Below are 18,631 nucleotides of genomic sequence, written 5' to 3'. Positions count from 1 at the left end.
CCTCTGTGGGCTCTTCTGTGAAATTTAGGGAGCAAGCCTATGCCTCCCAGTGTGCTGGGCTACCACAGGGGTCCCTAAATACAAGGGCCCTTCCCCCCACCCTTTATGATGACCAATTCCTGGGCACCTGCTGGGTCAGGCACCATGCTGGTCACTTCATAGATGAGCTTGGACTTACTGTGCCCTTTTTACAAATGAAGAAAGTGAGGCTCAGAAAAGCCAAGTGACTCACCTGAGGTCCCAGAGTCTCCAGGTCATGAGTCTGAGATTTGAACCCACATCAGCCTCTTCATTTGTCCCAGATCTGCCTCTTACCAGGTTTGTTTTTCCAGTCACTTTGTCTTTCTGAGTCTCAGTTCCCCCTCCATAAAATGGGGGAATGATACCTCCCAGTAGGTTATTTGAGGATTAACTGTGATGCTATTCATAAAGCACCTCACAGAACTTAGTAAGTTCTCAGCAAATAGCTTCTGTGGATATAGTGATATTCTTGGGCCTCCCTACCTGGGCCGTCTGGGTAGCAGTTGCATTTTGTTCATCTTCGTGTCTGCAGAGCCAAGCAGTGCGCCTAGCACACAGGAAACACTACCAAAAAAAAAAAAAAAAAAAAAGATAGTTATTATCCTTACCATTATTTTCATGTTTTGGCTGGCTAAGGCAAACCACTCTGGCCTGAGCCTAACATTTTCAAGGCCTGGGGCAAGAGTACAAACAGAGGCCCACACACCAAATGTCTAAGTGTTCAAATGTTATAAATCATGCTAATAATGTGTTAAATAAAATATATTCTGTCATTCTACCTTGACAAATACACCTTCAGCATGAACTGAAAGGTCAAGTTCTAGTTTTGAATTATCGCATAGCTCTGGGAAATGAACTGGCCCCTGCCTCCAACTGCCTCACCTCCATTCTCTGCCCACTTCCAGCTCCAGCTCCAACTCTACCCAACAAACAGGTAGCCCTTAGTCACTCCTCAGACCTAGGCTTGGGCACCTTGCTGTGTGGTCCACCTTCTGGAGGACAGACCTGGGAAGAAAGCAGTACAGAGTCTACTAGATTCACCCTGGTAAGTGAGGCTAACGCCCTAGGAGGAGTCAGGAATTCTAGATCCGCTACCCACCAGCCCAGTGAACCTGGGACAAGCTCCCTACACTCAGCTGCCTCATCTGTAAAATGGGTCAGCAGCTCTGCCTGCAGTCCAAGGCTGATGGGAGGGTCCATCTGGAAACAGAGATGTGAATCTTCCTGGGGTCCCCCCAGCCTGGGGATGGGGGCAGCACAGCAGGCCATCCACTCTGGCTGGGGGTATGAGGATGCAGAGGCGTGGGGCTTGGGCAGCCCTCCAGGAAGTCAGGCCTCCGAGGACGATCCCAGGAGGAGGGGCCGCTGAGCCAGCAGAACTGCTGAGGCTCAGCCTGGAGTAGAGCTGGCTGCTGCTTCACTGCAGCCTGGGCTGGCCCCCTTCCCAGCTGCACGGCAACCTCCCCCTTCCCCCGGCAGCAGTGCAACCCCTGCTCCTGTCCACCAGCTGTGCGCCCGCTCAGGGGCTCCCTGGTACCCCTCCCAGCCCCCCAGAGCCCTGATGCCCAGCCCCTTAAGTATAAAATGGGGATGACGAATGTACCCTCCTCATGGGCTGCTGGGAGCATGAAGCATGATAGCTGCCAAGGTTTCCATCTTCTCAAAGATGCCACCTCTGTAAAGTGCTCAGCTGATGCTTGGTACATAAGAAGGGATCAACAACCATGGGTCCTATCTCCCCTTCCTGCCCAGCAGAGATGCTGGGGCTGCTCAGGCTGGGCGTGGAGCCTGGTCTGGTCTCTCAGTTACCCGTAGGCATGGGACATGTGCAGCCCTCCACCCAGAGTCTCCACAAAAAGGCAGACAGCTCAGGACTTGCCCCCCTGGGCCACAGATACCCCACAGACATCTGGCTGAGTCTTCTAGCCCTCCTTTGGTCTCACTTCTCTCTCCCGCTCTCAGGCTCTCAGGGTTTATCCTGCTCTGGACATCCTTCAGGTGCTAGGGTTCACAGGGCTCTTCCTCTCCCAGGCTTCCAAGCCCACATACCCATCTGCCACTCCCCAGAGCTGCCTCTGAGCCTGGTGGAGCTGCCCTGGGGAGCTCCTCTACATAGAGAGGAAGATGAAGAGGATGTATGAGGTGCGGAGGTTGACTGGGAAGTAGTCACCTCAGCCAGAAGGGGGGAGATCAGGGGAGGGATGAGCCCAGCAGGATGGGTTCTGCTGTGTTCTAGCCACGTGCCCTTGAATACATGACTCTACATCTCTGAGCCTCAGTTTTCTCGCCTCCAAAATAGGGGGTGGTTCCTCCTTGGCAGGGTTATTGCAAGGACCCAATGCAGAATGTGGGTAAAACGCTCAGCATAGTTTGGCGGTTCCTCGAAAAGTTAAACATGGAATTACCACATGATGCAGCAATTCCACTCCTAGTATATACCCAAGAAAAATTAAAACGTGTACTCAAAGAGATACTTGTACAGAAAATTTCATTTGTAATAGCTAAGAAGTGGAAACAACTCAAGTTTCCATCAATGAACAGATGAATGGATAAATAAAATGGGGCCCATCCACACAATGGAATATTATTCAGCCATAAAAAGGAATGAAGTACTGACACAGGCTACAACCTGGATGAACCTTGAAAATGTTATGCCCAGTGAAAAAAGCCAGGCACAAAAAGCCTGTTGTAGGATTTCATTTATATGAAATGTCCAGTAGAGGTAAATCCATAGAGACAGAAAGCAGATTACTGGTTGCCAGGGGCTGAGGGGAGGTGGGGTGGGGGGATGGCGAGTGAGTGCTTAAATGGCAGTGGGGGAGATGGGGTTCTTTGGGGATGATGGAAATGTTCTGGAACTAGATAGAAGTGGTGTTTGCACAACTGTGAAGGTACTAAGTGCCACTGAATTGTTCAGTAAAAAATGGTTACTTTCATGTAATGTGAATTTCACCTCAATTAAAACAAGACATCCAGTATAGCCCCCCACACAGAATAAGCTCTCAAATGCTATGAAAAGTCCTGAAAAAAACAGGAGTTCAGCAGTTGAAGAGGTAGAGGTGAGGCATCCTAGGTGTGGGCAAGCATTCAAAGAGAGGGTGTAGGGAATTCTGAGACTGTTGTTCACTCATGGCTTGTGGAGTGGAGAGCAGGAGAAGCCGCAGGGTTGGCAGGGGCTGGGGCCAGGAGTCTGGAGGGTAACGGGGGACCCCTGCAGGCTTCTAACAGGGGTCAGACTTAGGTTTTTAGAAGACCACTCTGTAACGTGAAGGAAGCCTGGAGGGGGCAGGAGTGGGTGTGGGGAGGCTGTTCCGGGAGAGGGAGTGGTGGCCCATCTTGCCTCACTGTCATACATGGGTGAGCACTGCACACAGAAGGGGAAGCCTTTGGGGGCAGGTCAATCATGAACTGTCTTGGCCGTGGAAAGTGGTGTCCATGGGGCCTTCAATGGAAAATGTCAAACAGGAAGCCGGGTGTGAGCTGGAGACAGGGTGGAAAGGCCCCGGACCAGGAATGGTACTGAAAGCCCTGAAGAGTGGGCAAGAGCCCCCAGGGATAGTGTGGAGACAGGAATTCTGGAGGCCACCAGCCTTTAGGGGAAGGCAGAGAGAGACTGAGTGCAGGGCAAGAAGCTGGGTGGCGGTCATGGGAGTTTTCTAGGAGCAGTGCTGTCAACCACTGTGCAGACAGATGTGGCGAGATGCAGAAGGAAAAGTATCCACTGGGTTTGGCAATGTGAGATGGCCAGGGACCTCGTGAAATTTTCACTGGAGAGCTGGGAGTAAAAGACATGACAGAGGGTCAAGCAGTGAGTGAGAAGTGAGAACAGATCTTTGAAAGAGAGCAGGCTGGAAAGAGTTTTGAGTTGTTTTATGGTGTTGAAATGCTGAAGGGAAGGAAAGAGGGGAGGTGGGGAAGGTACAGGAAGGAAGGTTCCCGGGACCCAGGGCCTGGGTGGATAGGCAGGGGACATGGCCTTGATGAAGGGGCCCGAGGAAGGAAGGGGGGTGCAGCTGCATTTATAAACATGGTGGGAAGAAACTATGGGAGAGCCTGTCTCAAGGACTCTCTTTTTCGAGGATGAGGCCACGTGTGTAGAGTGTGGGAAGGCTGGATGGAAAAAGCGGCAAGAGGGACCCCAGTTTCTGAGGGGTCACGGGGATTAGTGAGGGGACCCAAGGGTCAGACCCTGGCTGGACAGTCCTGAAAGGGACCAGAGTAGGGTTGCCTGATCTAGCAAATAAAACCACAGGACAACTAGCTACACTTGAATTTCACCTAGGCAATGAAGAACTTTTTAGTATAAGTATATCCCATACAATATTTGGGATATACTTATACTTATCAAAACAAAACATGTTGCTTATCTGAATTCAAATGCAACTGGATGTCCTGTAATTTACCTGGGAATCCTAGCCCCGCGTGGGAATCAGGGGATGGATGGGAGGGAGTGGATGGTGCAACCCGGCCTGGGGAATGGGTCTCAGAAGGGTGAGGTGCCCGAGTGGGGAGAAGGCTGGGGTCGCTGCTTTCGTCCACCGGCTTCGCCCGATACCGCAGAGGCCCGTACTGAGGAGCCCCCTGCCCCAGAACTCTAGTCTCGTCCCCCGTCCCTGCTCCCCTTACGCCCCATGGTGTCGCCCTAATGGCCCATCGATAACTCTACGCTCGGCCTCGGCCTCTATCGACTTGCTCCGGCTCCGCTAGGCGTCCTGGACCGCGGCGGAACGCACAGCAGCAAGCAAGGTACGGAGGCCGCGGGGCGAGGGCTGGGATGCGGCTTTCAGTGACCGGGAGAGCGCGCCCGGGGGAAGCTGGCTCAGCGGGACGGAGTCAGGGTGGTCGACGGAGCCCTGGGGAGCTCGAGGGTCCAGCCAGAAAGCGCCCCCGCCCATCAGGTCCAGCCACGGGCCTGCCACGCATGCGCAGCCGTAGCGTTCAGGCTTTCCCCTCCGGCCTGTCCGCCTCGCTGCGCATGCGCGGCCCGGCCCTGCGGCGGAGTGGTGCCCCGGACGTGACTGCCCCCTGCCGGCCGCGGGTAGGTTGGCGTTCCGGCAGGGTTCTTGGGGCGGGGAACGGAGCATGCGCCTTGGAGCTCGGCGCTGTCCGTCGCCGGGTGTCAAGCGTATCCCTGAACCTCTCTGAGCCTCAGTTTCCCCATATCTAAAATGGGATGATTTTATTTTTTAGCACCGAGTAATCTGTTGTAACTTGTTTACGACATAGAAGGTATTCCCTAAACACTGCACTCCTCTCTCTTCTCCAGATGCTCTGATCTCTGACCCCTGCCTGTCAGACCTAGGGCCCTGTGTAGATCCGAGTCTTTCAAGCAGCCACACCATGAACACGTCTCCAGGTACGGTGGGCAGTGACCCCGTCATCTTGGCCACTGCAGGCTATGACCACACGGTGCGGTTCTGGCAGGCCCACAGCGGGATCTGTACGCGAACGGTGCAGCACCAGGACTCCGTATCCTCCACTGTGGAGTTGGGGCAGGTGGTGCTGGGCAGGATGCCTGTTAGGGATAACAGTCTGGGTAAAGGCCTCCGGTGGGAAGGATGGGCTCTGTTTGTCATCCTCCTTAACAGACCTAGCAGGTGAATGCGCTGGAGATCACACCTGACCGCAGCATGATTGCTGCTGCAGGTACCTGTGCCCTCGACCCCACCCCCTGATTTCTCATAGGTCCATCTAGGCGCAGCCACACTTCAGTTTGACCTGTGCCCCTAGGTTACCAGCACATTCGCATGTATGATCTCAACTCCAATAACCCCAACCCCATCATCAGCTATGATGGGGTCAACAAGAACATCGCATCTGTGGGCTTCCACGAGGACGGCCGCTGGATGTACACTGGTGGGGAGGACTGCACCGCCCGGATCTGGGACCTCAGGTGTGGGGTACTGAGCAGGAGGGGTCTGCTGCCTGGGTGTGTGGGGGTGAGGGCCAGGCTGGGAGACTGTCTTAGGTCAGGTCCCCTCTAAGCAGAGGCTGAGATGGGGTTTTCTGTGCAGGTGACTTATTGAGGGCCAAGTGAGGAAAGATAGGGCAGGGATGAAGACCCACAGAGACGAGCAGAGCCTCAGCCTGATCCAATAGGCGGCTCTGGAATGAACTGCATCAAACAGTGAGCCCCGCCTTGAGGCAAGGGGCCACCCTTTATGCCCCTCTGAGTCAGTTATTGGCTTCAGGCTGCCCCTGGGGAGGGCCAAACCTCCCAAGTATTTCCTATGAGACAGCTCCCATCGTAGAGAGACAAGATAAGTGGCCAGGGAAAGGGCCTCTTGGTGGAGTACCAATGGCATCCACTATAGACAGAGTGTGTCCCCCACCTCGAAGGTCCCGGAACCTGCAGTGTCAGCGGATCTTCCAGGTGAATGCGCCCATTAACTGTGTGTGCCTGCACCCCAACCAGGTGAGGGGGAAGCACAGGGCTGGGCACCCTGGGGCTTTGGAGGGCAGGGGTCCTGCCCCACCTCACCGCCCCTGCACCTCAGGCAGAACTCATTGTGGGTGACCAGAGTGGCGCCATCCACATCTGGGACTTGAAAACTGACCACAATGAGCAGCTGATCCCGGAGCCTGAGGTCTCTATCACATCGGCCCACATCGACCCCGATGCCAGCTACATGGCCGCGGTCAATAGCACTGTGAGTCCCAGGGATGGGTGTGCAGCTCGGCTCCCAGCCCCTTACCTCCCTTATTCCCTTAAGGTGGGCTGATTCCCCAGATGTCCCTCTGGCCCCTCCCCTCCCCCCACAGCCCTGCTTCCCCATCCTGGGCTCCAGCTCTGACCCAGCCACCAAAGCCAGAAACCTGGGTGTCACTCCTGATGCTGCCTCTCGCTACCTGCCATAGCCCACCCAGCAGTCCACTCACCTCCATCTCCAGAGTCTTTCCAGTTGTCCGTTTCCCTTTCTCCTCCCTGTCTCCTCCTGGTCCAAGTTTCCCTCGTCTCTCCCGACAGTGGTTGCAGCCTCTCTGACCTCCTTCCTTCCTCTGTGATCTCCCCCTGCCCCTAACCCATTTTCCCTCTGCTACCAGAGCATCCTTCAGCAGTACCAGCCTGACTGCATCCTTCCCCTGGGTGAACTGCAAGATGCCCTAGGCTCCTTACCAGGGCTTCAGGACACTGTGATTTGACCCCTGGACTCCTATCCAGCCTCATTTTCTTCCTTTAACGTCCATTCAGTCTCAGCAAATCAGTTGTTCCCGACATCCCCCGACCACCCACTTCCAAGCCTTTGCCCTGCTGTTCCCTCTATCTGGGTGCTCTCCTCTCATCTTGTTCTTCACATTCGTGTTGGCCAGCAGCATCCTTCAGGAAGGCCAGGCATGGCCTCCTGCCCTCAGCTCATCAGGTATGGCCCTTGGTTGGGGCCAGGTCACCCAGGTGCTCCTTGCAGGCAGGGCCAGATGTGCCTGTCACATGTCCCCTGGCCCCCAGATCCTTGTGCACAGCCACGATGTTGAATGGCAGCCCCTGGATCTAGGTCTTGCCACCAGGGCATCCTTCCCCACCTGTCAGACCGGAGGCTCCGGGCCTCCCGTGACTTCCCTCCTACCCCACAGGGGAACTGCTATGTCTGGAACCTGACTGGGGGCATTGGTGACGAGGTGACACAGCTCATCCCCAAGACCAAGATCCCAGCACACACCCGCTACGCCCTGCAGTGCCGCTTCAGCCCAGACTCCACGTGTGTGCAGGGCCTGGGGGGCCGGGAGCCCTTGCATGGCTGCGGGGAGAAAGCAGTGTGCCTGGGGTTGGGGGCCTAATGCGTTGGGCCTGCTTTGAGGACGGCAAGGGGGTACAGGATAGGAATGGCCGTTGATGACACCCCTGCCACGCTCACACCCACCCCCAGGCTCCTCGCCACCTGCTCGGCCGACCAGACGTGCAAGATTTGGAGGACGTCCAACTTCTCCCTGATGACGGAGCTGAGCATCAAGAGCAGCAACCCTGGAGAGTCGTCCCGAGGCTGGATGTGGGGCTGCGCCTTCTCGGGGGACTCCCAGTACATAGTCACCGGTAAGCCCTGCCCGCCTGCCCTGCCTCCCCGCCCTCGTTGGCCTGGCCTGGGGCTGCACTCTGAGCCGCCACCCATGCTCTCCCTCCCTGCAGCTTCCTCTGACAACCTGGCCCGGCTCTGGTGCGTGGAGACGGGAGAGATCAAGAGAGAGTACGGCGGCCACCAGAAAGCTGTTGTCTGCTTGGCCTTCAATGACAGTGTGCTGGGCTAACCTGTGTCCTCTCAGGATTGCAGGCAGCTGTCCAGGCGGCACCAGCTGGATGTGTCTGTTCAGCTGCCCACATCAGAGTAACACCCCATGGGCTGGCCTCTACCATCCTAGGCTCGCTGGACCTGACTGACCTACCCTGGTCCCTGGCCAGACTAGACTGGCCAGGCTGGTCCATCCTGGGACTCTCTCAGCCCCAGCTGGATGCGAGGAGGCTCAGGAGGCCCACCCTAGGCAGCATGCATTCCCTTCAGAAATTCTGGACCCACAGGGCCTAGAACCACTGAGGGGGATCCGAGGCTGGTGCCCACCCCCAAGCCAGTGCCTACTCCTTCCCCTCCCTGCCACTGTTTCGTGTCCCGAGGCCACAGAGGACACCGTCACGGCCAGGTGGAGTTGTTTATTAGCCCTGCCAGCGGCTACCCTCCATGGACTGGTGATTGCGCCGGCCAGCTGGCTGGCCTGAGGGGCTGCGCTGCAAGGGCTTAGTCCGGGAGGTAATAAAAGCAGACGGACATGCAGATGTTGCTTGGGAAGCAGATGTCGATGCATAGGTAGATCAGCCGCTGCCTCTGGGGCCCTGGGGGGAGGGGCCTCCATGATTCCTAAAGGACTCCTTCCCCACCCCACCACCGACTGTCCTGCGGGAGCCCAGGCCCCTCCGCACAGCCTGCCCCAACTCACTCTCTGCTCGTCGGGCCCAGTAAATGGGGGTCTTTGCACAAAGGTTCCGCACGGGAGCCCCCACCTGGGCAGGGTCCACCTCACGGCTCCCAAGCACTGCCAGCAGCTCCTGGGTATAGTGGGTGTCCTGGCTGGGGCTGCGAGTCCCTTGGGGCTGCAGAGAAGGACACTCGCACTGCCCCTGGCTGGGTTGGGCCCACGTGTCCCTGGACATGCTGGCATCGTGCCAGCCCTGCCCTGGCTCTTGTCAGCAGCCTCAGCCAAAGGAAGATAGGGCTTCTGTTCCCCTGAAACTGGAGCCCCATCCTGCCCCGGGCCCAGGCCACACACAGGACCCTTTGTCTGGCCCCTGGCCGGAGGCTCCTTACCCAAGAGGTGTTCACCAGCAGCTGCAGGGTCTCGCGGTCTCGGGGTTCCATCAGGCGGAGGAAGCAGGCCTGGTGCTCTGAGGGGCGGTAACAGACACAACCCTGGGAAGGCAGGCAGGTGAGGCAGGGCTACCTGAACATCCACCCCCGCCCCCACCCCCCTCCCCAGGCCACTCACGCTCTGCCCGTCGAACAGCACTGCCCAGCTGTGGTTGCTCTGAGCTGGAGTCACCCTGATGGTTGCCACGTTCTGGGCCACGTCCACCTGTTCGGTTTGGTTGGACCGGGGCACCCTGGGGCTCGGGAGGGTCAGACGGAGCGTCTGCAGCAGTGGCTAAGAGTGGGAAGCAGGAGCTCAGCTGGCCAGGCTGGAGCAACCCCCGACACTCCCCCAGCCCTGCAGCGAGGCTTCTAACCCTGCCATCCCTCTGGTCCTCCTGCTGTCTGCTGCGAGCCCTGGCTCCACTGGAGGGGTGGGCTATGCTGGTCTCTCCTCCTCCTCCCAACTGTCTGTGCCCTGCCCGGGTCCTGAGGGGGCCTCACCTTGAGAGGGCTGTGAGCGAAGCCAAGAAGCCCTCCAGCCACGGCCCCAGCGGTGGCCAGTGCCAGCAGCAGCAGTAGCAGGCCAGGAGCTCTCCAGCCCCCGTGGCAGGGCTTGGTCTTCACGTGGAGGCACACTGCAGTCAGTGGGGCCTGGAGTGGAGACCGGGCAACAGGCTGGCTCAGGGAAGGACGGGGCTGAGGAGGTATGGGAGGTGGACGCTTCTCCTGCCCCTGCAGGACAGGCCCTGGGTCTTTGTCCAAGGAGAGGGCACCGAGTGGTGGGAGGCACTCACCCCGACAGGTCCAGATCCGGGGCTCTCGGCCCGGCAGCTCCCCCGCTCCATGATGCAGCCCTGGTGACAATGCGCTGATTGTCTGCTGCAGCCCCGGAAACCTCAGGACACCTCCGATGAGTCAAACAATCGTCCTGGCCCCTTCCTCTCCCGCCTCCTCCCCAGCCCAGCTACCTGATATCCGGGTCAGAGACAGGTCACCTGGGGAGGCTGCTCGTCACTGTGCCTGGCTCCCCCGACACCTGGCCTGTGCAGACCAGAGAGCGCATGGGCGTGGGAGGTCATGAGAGCATGGCCACTGTGGAAGTCAGGACCCAGCGGCTGGCACAGAGGGCAGCTCAGGCCTGGCCGACTTTATATAGGGAGTCTAGCTGGGGGCAGAATTAATTTTTCCTAAAGAAGCCTGTTTCTAGTCTCTCGGGTTAACTCTACACTCCCAGGACTGGGTACAGGGCCTGGCACGCAGCAGACCATCAAGTGCCTGTTTCATGAATGACAGGCATGGGACTCTGTGCCACTTCCCTTCCCTCCCCATGCACCCCAGCTGCTCCCAGCTGCTTCCCAGCCCCCACCAACACGGAGAACCCCCTAGGTAGGTGACTGCCTGAGACCAGGATGGCTTCCAGGAACCTCCACTGCAGTGAGGACAGCTTCCTGAAATCTGCACACCCCAGGATGGTTAGGTCAGCCTCATGTCCACTGACCCCTGCCCTGCCCAGCATGGCTTTCTCTGACTGGTGCCGTGCATTTCTAGCTGTCTGATACTGTGGATCCCAACAGTTAGTGGGCCCCAGCACTGGCAGCTTTCAGGAAGTGCATTCCTTCACCAGGTTCACCCCATGGCCCTTTCATACTGGTTTTTTTTGTCCCTTGTTTTTCCTGATTGTTCAGAACCTGACTCTCTGCAGTGGGCCTGAGACGGGGTGGAGTTGCTGTTGTCAGCGTCCCAACTCTGAATTGGAATCCCAGAATGGCCTTGTACTGAGTGTACCCGGCCCTGGCTGCCCTCTCCACCGCCTAGCTGTGGTGAGACAGCTGCACCCTGTGTGTGAAGGCTGCTGTCCAGGAGAGAGCGAGGAACACCAGAGTCAGCTGGGGTTTGAGAGTTTAATATACCTTTGGGTTCACACAGTGCAATGGGGTGTAGACATGATGCACAGGGCTCCCGGGCTGCCGCCCAGCAGAAAAGGGAGGTGTTGCTGGCTGCTGCACCTGCCGCGTGTTCCTGGTGTGGGTGACAACGCTCTGACAGGCCTGCTCAATATCCTGACCCACCTTGAGCCGACCTCGCAGAGCCAACGTCAGCACCACCAACCTCACAGGCGCCCGCTGCCCTCGTGTTGCCCACGGCAGAGTCCGAACCCCAGACACCCAGGCCTGGGGGGAGCTGGAGGCTCAGGACACCCTTTATTGCTCTGAGCACTCTTACGAGAGTCAATGAAGGAGCACTGTGACCCTGCGGCTAGGAGAAAAGTCACAGGCTCTGGGCAGATGCCACTGGGTGCAGGGCGAGGCGCCAGGAAGGAGTCGGCCAAAAGGAACAGCCTCCCAGGCCCTACCCTACAAGTGCGGCCAGAGAGTCTGCTTATCAGGCCTGTTCTCAAAGGTCAGCAACTTAGGGAACAGGCAGAAAAAGCCATGGCCCCCTGCTAGTCCTCCAGATGGCAACTGACAAGGGACTCCAGGGTCAAAATAGGTAGCCTCATGGACCATTGACATATGACACCCATCCCAACCAAGACAGGAAAAGACTGGATGCTCTGTAAAAGGACTTCCTGTTTTGAGGGACACCTCTTTCCTCCTCTACCCAGAGGGAGCCTTGGGTGACAAGCATTCCTTAGCCAGCACATGCCTTTGGCCATACTGCTGGCTGCGGGGCACAGAGACTTCTTCAGTGGGATTTTCCCTACAAGACAGAGCACAGCTATTAATCGACACGCTTACTAAGTTCAATTCCACCACCTGACAAAGTTGTTCAAAAGTTAAAAAAACTTTTGGTACCAGTGCTGCTCTGAGCTCCCTGCACGGCAGCCCGGAGTTCAACAAAGGCATTCATACCCTCCTGGCGCTCAGCAAACAATATGCTCAGTCCAAGTCACCTGGGTTTATATGCACATTTGGAAAAGATGAGGTTTAGCCAGGCTGAGTTTACAGAACTGCACAATTGTGCATGAGGAGTTGCAGCCCTGGGTATCTAAGACGGAACATACACTCAACTGTGACATCAGAGTGGTTTTTAAGGAAGTGTGGGGTGGTGGTGAGGGTACCACCCCACACCCCATGGACAGGGAGACACCACCTGAGCCAGCCCTTTCCTCCACTCCCAACCTGCAGGTGAGGGGCTGAGGCAGCAGCAGGCTCCTCTGCTGATGACCGCACAGAAGGGGCCCTGGGTTTCTACAACAGTCAAAATAATCAGCCCCTCCTCCCCCGGATCCCTGAAATTTTCAATAAAATACGTGACACCCCTAGACCCACCTCAGTCCCACTAGGAGGCCCCGAGGTTACCTGAATCCTGGACATATGCTGAACCCAACAGCAAGACCAATTGGCACCTAAGGCCCAGGACCCCCACAATGCCCTCCAAGCTTAAAAGTGCATCTTAAAATATAAGCATTTGTAAAAATCCAACCCCCCAGACATTTACTTACAAGTTTAACAACTAGTACCTCTGCTTAACTCCAAGTAAGCAAACTTGAAGTCACCTAGCTGAGTGATGCTTAAGCCCCACCTATTAATTTGGGTGATTTTCAATTTTTTTTATTCTGGAGATTAAAGACACTAAATCTTTAACCTTGAAGGGCAGGCAAAAGGTCGGCTATGCTGTCAACATAGAAGTCAGGGACCATTTTCTTCTTCGACAGGCAGTCACTTTCCTGATTACTCTTCACATCCCGCAGAGTGGAGACCCCAGTGAGGGTCAGGATGGTCTTCAGACCACAAGTGACGCCCAGGAGGATGTCTGTGTCCAGGCGATCACCCACCATGATGGTACGCTCCGGGTTGATGCCATATTCCTGGGACACGCAGTCGAAGATGAAGCGGCTGGGCTTCCCTATGACGTCGGCTTGGCGCTGCGCGGCCATCTCCACGGCTCGGACCAGACAGCCGGTACCTGCGGGGCGGAGAAGAAGAGGAGGAGAGTGCCGGGGGTCAGAGGCCGGGAGGGACCCGTCGCTCGCCCTCCAGCCTCCCTCCCCCGGGGCGCACGGACCCGCGATGAAGCGGCCGTTCTCGAGTGGGAGCCGGTTGTCCATGTTGGTGCCCACGAGCAGGCAGCCGGGCTGCTGCAGGTAGCGCACGGCCTTCGTGAGCTTCATGTAGCTGAAGTGCGGGTCGAAGCCCACCACGACGGCGCGCACATCAGGCTCCAGGGGCTCATCCAGCCAGGCGCTGGGGCCGTCGCCCTGCAGCGGCTCGGGCCCCACGCCCACGCAGGAGACGCCCACGGCCTCCAGCTCGGCGGCCAGGGCCACGCTGCCCAGCACGTAGGCCTTGGGGGCCGGCGGACCGGTCAGGCGCTGGCGCAGGTAAAGCGCGGTGCAGTAGGCCGTGCCGAAGACCTCACTGCCGGCGCCGGGCCCCGTCGGGCCGCCGAAGCCCAGGCGCCGTAGCTTCTCGGCGTAGGCCTCGCGGGTCTTGCTGCTGTTGTTGGTGATGAAGCCGAGGCGCTTGCCGCGGGCCCGCAGCGCCGTCAGGGTCTCGGGCGCGCCGGAGACCGCCGTCTCACCGCGCCACAGCACGCCGTCGCAGTCGAAAAGCACCGTGTCCACGTCGGCCAGCAGCTCCTGGGCCCGCTCGGCATTCAGCCGCACGCAGCGGCCCTCGTCGCCGCCGGCCTCCACCTCCGCCATGGCCCGCCGCCGCCACCACCGACCGCCAGCTCTTCCTCGCAGCCGCCCGCCACCGCCCCCGCCCCGCCCCCGGCGCACTCATTGGCCACGCGCCCCCCAGTTGCCTCCCATTGGACACCGCCTGCGCCAATCCGCCCCCGCCTCCCTCGGGCTGCAGGAGCGCAGCGCCAACCTTCGCGGTCCGGCGCGGTCCGGCCAGCAGCCATTGGCTGTCAGGCCCTAGGCGCCCCGGTGATTCGCTGGCAGGGAGCCAACCGGCATTCTGCGTGGGACGCTCACTGCGGAAATTCGGCGGAGGAGCCGGAAAGTCGGCGCAGGACGTAAGCCTGCTGTTCATTGGCTGCCGCGGGGCAGCTCGCCTATTGGAGGCTCTTGGTCAGCCTAGGTGACGGAGGCCCTTAATCCAGTGACCCACCCCCCCACCGGCCGAGCCGGCTGCTGATTGGCTAGCTTGTCTCCGATCTTGCTGGCGGGGCTCTCCGCAGCACCGCAGCAGGAGGGGGGGCCGCGGTCCCCTTTTGGGGACTGGAGTCACGTCTGCACCTTTGCCAGGGTGGCGCTGGGCTGTGCCCTCCGCCGTGGACATACTCCGGATAGTGTCTGCGCGTGGGCCGACTACGGCCATTCCTGAGAGCCAGCCCCAGGCTCCTTCCCAACAAGCGTCGCGTTCTCATTTCCAGTCGTTCGCAAAAACGCTTTCCTTGTGCCTTAGTGGTCATGTGGACGAGTAATTACAAGACAGTGGCATTAGGGTCTAAAAGAAGGGCAGTAGTGCCTAGAACACAGCACTCAACAATTGGTGGCTATTATCATCATTATTAGGTATTATTAACTTTTATGGAGGCGTAACATACAGTAAATTGCATAAATTTTAAGTGTGCAGCTTGATGGAATTTTTACATCCCTGTTATGCATGTGTAAACATAGCTCAGGACTCCCCTGGTGGCTCAGTGGTTAAGAATCCACCTGCCAATGCAGGGGACACGGATTCGAGCCCTGGTCCGGGAAGATCCCACATGCCGTGGAGCAACTAAGCCCGTGCGCCACAACTACTGAGCCTGCGCTCTAGAGCCCGTGTGCCACAGCTACTGGAGCCTGCGTGCCTAGAGCCTGTGCTCTGCAACAAGAGAAGCCACCACAATGAGAAGCCCACGCACTGCAATGAAGAGTAGCCCCCGCTCGACACAACTAGAGAAAGCCCCCGCGCACCAACGAAGACCCAATGCAGCCAACAATAAATAAATTTATATATGTATATAAAAACATACCCCAGATCAAGGTATAGAATATTTCCATCACTCCAGAAAGTTCCCTCAAGTCACTATCCAGTCTATAGCGGTTACCCCTCCCGGAACTGCTTTTCTGACTTCTGTCACCATAGAGTGAGTCATAGCCTCCTTTGCCTGTTCTAGACTGTCTTACAGAAGCTTACCCTGTGTACTCCTCTGAGTCTTGCTTCTTTTGGATCAACATAATATCTGTGAAATCCATTCTTCTGTTGTTTTTTTTTTAATTGCCACATGGGTCATTGTAAGAATATACTCCCCTGATTTTTCTCCAGGTGATGGACATTTGGGTCGCTTCCAGTTTGGAGCTATTGTAAATAATGTCCCTATGAAGGTTCTTGTTCCTACACACTCATTTGTGGATGTGGGCCCTCATTTCTCTTGGGTATATACTTAGGAGTGGAATTGCCAGTTCATAGAGTAGGTGTATGTTTCTCCTTATTACTTTCACTAGGGCCAGGTGGCAGAACAGCAGGCCCCAGCTTCCTGAGCGCTTACTCTGTGACAGGCGATCCAGACCTCCAACTCCTAGCGTGTCAAATCCCTGCTCCTCTCTTGGGCCCCAAGTCTCCATAATGTCTACTCTGGACCCCCCTCACCCCCAAACCCATGAGGTAAAGCCAGTAACCTCAGTACCCTTAAGGCCCTGATTGTTTACCTTCAGCCTGTTCTTTGGTCTTGGCTGGCCTGGGAACCCCTGGAGGGCAGGGGCCATGGCCCACGAGGACAGGAGATGCAGTGTTCCTGCCTGGCGCACCCACTAGCCAGGAGGGGAGCAGCACCTTCCTGCCTGTGTCTTCCCACTCAGTTTTGTTGGTGGAGCCGACTGACGCTGGGAAGAACTGGATCTGACAGAAGACCACAAATCCTGCTTTACCACCCAGAAATATTCAGTGTATGTGGTTCACTGGCCAGAATGAGAAAACACTGCTCTGTCCAGCCGTGGGCTGCCTGGTGCAATACTTGCCCAGTTGCCTTGGTTTACTGGGCACTCAGTAAGCATCTAGGCACTGAGTGCTGCTCCTTACCTGCATTACCTTCTCAGAATCACAGGACAACCCTGAGAGGCAGAGACAATTAGTGTCCCCATTTACAGATGAGGAAACTGAGCCACAGAATCACCAACTGGACAAGGCAGAGTTGGGATTAAACTCAGCTGACCCCAAAGCTGAGCTCTGTTTGGTTTAACATGCCCTGTAGGTTGTAGAGTCTGAGCTGGCATAGTGGGAGAGATGGAATGGCCAGTATCAAGAGAGGGGATGGCTGTGGACAAGGTCCTGAAGGAGGCTGGAAAGGACGGTGCCCTTTATTGGAGAGGACTGTCCTTGGACAAGGTGCCATGCATCTGGATGGGAGAGGAGCACAGCATGATCAATCGCTTTGTGTCCCTGACACACAGTAGGTGCTCATTATATACCTGCGAATGGACGGCACCAGGGTCCTCCCAAGTGAGGAAGCTGGACCACAGGTGGAGTGGGGCATGGACTTAGATGGTACAAGGACACTAATCTTCATAGCATTGCATGGATTTGAATTGTATTAGAAAATACCAATAGCCATTGAAAATGTTTTTACAGATGTTATCACTTCCAATGAGCTAAGCAAAAAAGGGTGTCATTGAAAGAGGACTGAAGGGAATTCCCTGGCAGTCCAGTGGTTAGGACTCTGAGGTTTCACTGCTGAAGGCGTGGGTTTGATCCCTGGTTGGGGAACCAAGGTCCCGCAAGCCGCATGGCATGGCCAAAACAAAACAAAACAACAACAACAACAAACCCTTAAAAAAAAAAAAAGAAAGGAAAAAGGACTGAAGTGGCAAAAAAAAATTGGATGCAACCTAAATAATCTTCAACATGGGATTGGTTGAATAGATTTAAGTACATCCAAGGAAGGGAGATTGAGTAGCCATCATAAAGGATGATGGAGTTCCTGTCAGGCTCTGGCCACAGAGAAGCCATTATTGACTGTCAAACACACAGTGTGCAGGTGGAGCCCACGCTGAGGGCAGGGTGGGAAAGGAGGCCATCTGGGGGAAGGAGGACTTTGGGGAAGGGAGAAGGCCTGCCCCTGGCCACTCTGCCTTCCAGTGACCTCAGGCCCACTCCTGTTGCCGCTGGTCTGCCTGGGCTTCAGCTGAGGTGGGGCCTAGAGCTCACTGGGTCAGGATTCCCTTTTCTGACACCCAGGGAATAACCAGGCAGGAGCCCTGGCCCGTCCCTGACAACTCTGTCCACAGGCTCTGGAGCATGGAGCAGGGCAGGTTGTCTGTCTCCCCTGGGCCAGCTCCTCCTCATGTCCATCCACACCCAGGCTGTGCTCTGTCTTTGAAATCCACCCCCACTCCATTCCTCTGGTGGTCTTCCTCTTCCTCTCTGATGCTGGCTTTCCCATCACTCCCCCACACATCCTCAAGTGAGGTGTCCTCCTGGTCCTCTCTTCCCAGGTGCTCCCTAGATCCCTCCTGCTCCATAAGTACCCACCTGCTCCTCCGCCTGTTTGTCCCTCTCAGAGACTGTCCATCCTAGATCTTCCTTTCCTGCGCCGCAGTCAGGAGGATCCTTCTGAAACGTTGTCACTCTCTGCTTAAATGCCTGCAATGGTGAGCAAGCCCCCTGCAGAAAGCAGCCCCATTTTTACCCCAGCCTGACTTCTGGTGATCCAATCTGTGCCTCACACATCCCAGCTCCTGACAGGCTAAGGGTCCTCAGTTCCTTAGCTGGGCAGCCCCAGCATGGAGACAATCTCTGCTGGTGTCCTTCCCAGGGCAGAGCTGCCCACTCTCTGTCCAGGCCCTTGTGTCCGTGCTTGGTCTTCCCCGGAGATTGGCCTTCCTGGAGGGAACTGTGTCTGATTCACCTGAGTCTTTGGAATCTAGCACTGGGCTGAGCCACAGAGAATAACCAAGCTGGGAGAGCACGACCTGTGGGTTTCTAGCCCATGACTCTGGACAGACCTGGGTTAGATCTTTGGTCTGCCCTTGGGCAAGTGTTCCGTCAGTTCTGTGCCTCAGTTTCTTCTTCAAAATGGGGATGATTGGTATCTTAAATGAGAAAATCCTAGAACGCACTTAGCTTCAAAGAACTAATGCTACCTTAAAAAGAATAAAAAGAATCTGTATGCACATGTTCATAGCAACACTATTTACAGTCGTAGATTAGGTGGAAACAACCCAAATGTGCAAGATGAAAATCAGTCTATTCATATAATGGAATAATATTCAGCCACAAAAAGGAATGAAGTACTGCTGCATGCTACAACCTGGATAAACCTCAAAAACATCATACTAAAGTGAAAGAAACCAGATGAAAAAGACCACATGTATAATTCTGTTTATATGAAATGTCCAG

General features: G+C 56.4%; 3 protein-coding genes across 4 annotated transcripts; 1 reads left to right on the top strand and 2 right to left on the bottom strand.

Moving 5' to 3' along the window:
- The first annotated feature begins 4,729 nt into the window (after window positions 1–4,729).
- Window positions 4,730–8,731, top strand: MLST8 (MTOR associated protein, LST8 homolog). 2 transcript variants are annotated; one of them, XM_081255528.1, is made up of 9 exons: window positions 4,730–4,767; window positions 5,288–5,490; window positions 5,616–5,667; window positions 5,752–5,914; window positions 6,361–6,436; window positions 6,519–6,671; window positions 7,594–7,718; window positions 7,887–8,050; window positions 8,144–8,731. In XM_081255528.1, exons 2-9 carry the CDS (start codon window positions 5,362–5,364, stop codon window positions 8,260–8,262), a joined length of 981 nt encoding a protein of 326 aa, XP_081111654.1. In that variant the 5' UTR covers window positions 4,730–4,767; window positions 5,288–5,361; the 3' UTR covers window positions 8,263–8,731. The 2 variants fall into 2 exon arrangements, with proteins under 2 accessions (XP_081111654.1, XP_081111655.1); XM_081255529.1 differs by lacking the exon at window positions 4,730–4,767 and adding an exon at window positions 4,785–5,059.
- A 13-nt stretch (window positions 8,732–8,744) lies between these two features.
- On the bottom strand, window positions 8,745–10,198 carry BRICD5 (BRICHOS domain containing 5; the record flags this gene model as incomplete). The annotated part of the gene is made up of 6 exons (XM_081255531.1): window positions 8,745–8,839; window positions 8,944–9,097; window positions 9,312–9,413; window positions 9,490–9,645; window positions 9,855–9,977; window positions 10,148–10,198. The coding sequence occupies 6 exons, from the start codon at window positions 10,196–10,198 to the stop codon at window positions 8,745–8,747; spliced, it is 681 nt and encodes a 226-aa protein (XP_081111657.1).
- A 2,659-nt stretch (window positions 10,199–12,857) lies between these two features.
- Window positions 12,858–14,047, bottom strand: PGP (phosphoglycolate phosphatase). The gene is made up of 2 exons (XM_081257997.1): window positions 13,362–14,047; window positions 12,858–13,262 (listed from the first exon to the last, which is right to left on the bottom strand). The coding sequence occupies exons 1-2, from the start codon at window positions 13,999–14,001 to the stop codon at window positions 12,937–12,939; spliced, it is 966 nt and encodes a 321-aa protein (XP_081114123.1). The 5' UTR covers window positions 14,002–14,047; the 3' UTR covers window positions 12,858–12,936.
- Window positions 14,048–18,631: the final 4,584 nt, after the last annotated feature.

This window comes from Mesoplodon bidens, assembly GCF_964165515.1.
Source record: "Mesoplodon bidens genome assembly, chromosome: 15".
Lineage (NCBI taxonomy): Eukaryota > Metazoa > Chordata > Mammalia > Artiodactyla > Ziphiidae > Mesoplodon > Mesoplodon bidens.
Note: the sequence above shows the minus strand (reverse complement) of the source record. Positions and strands in the feature narration are given on the sequence as shown.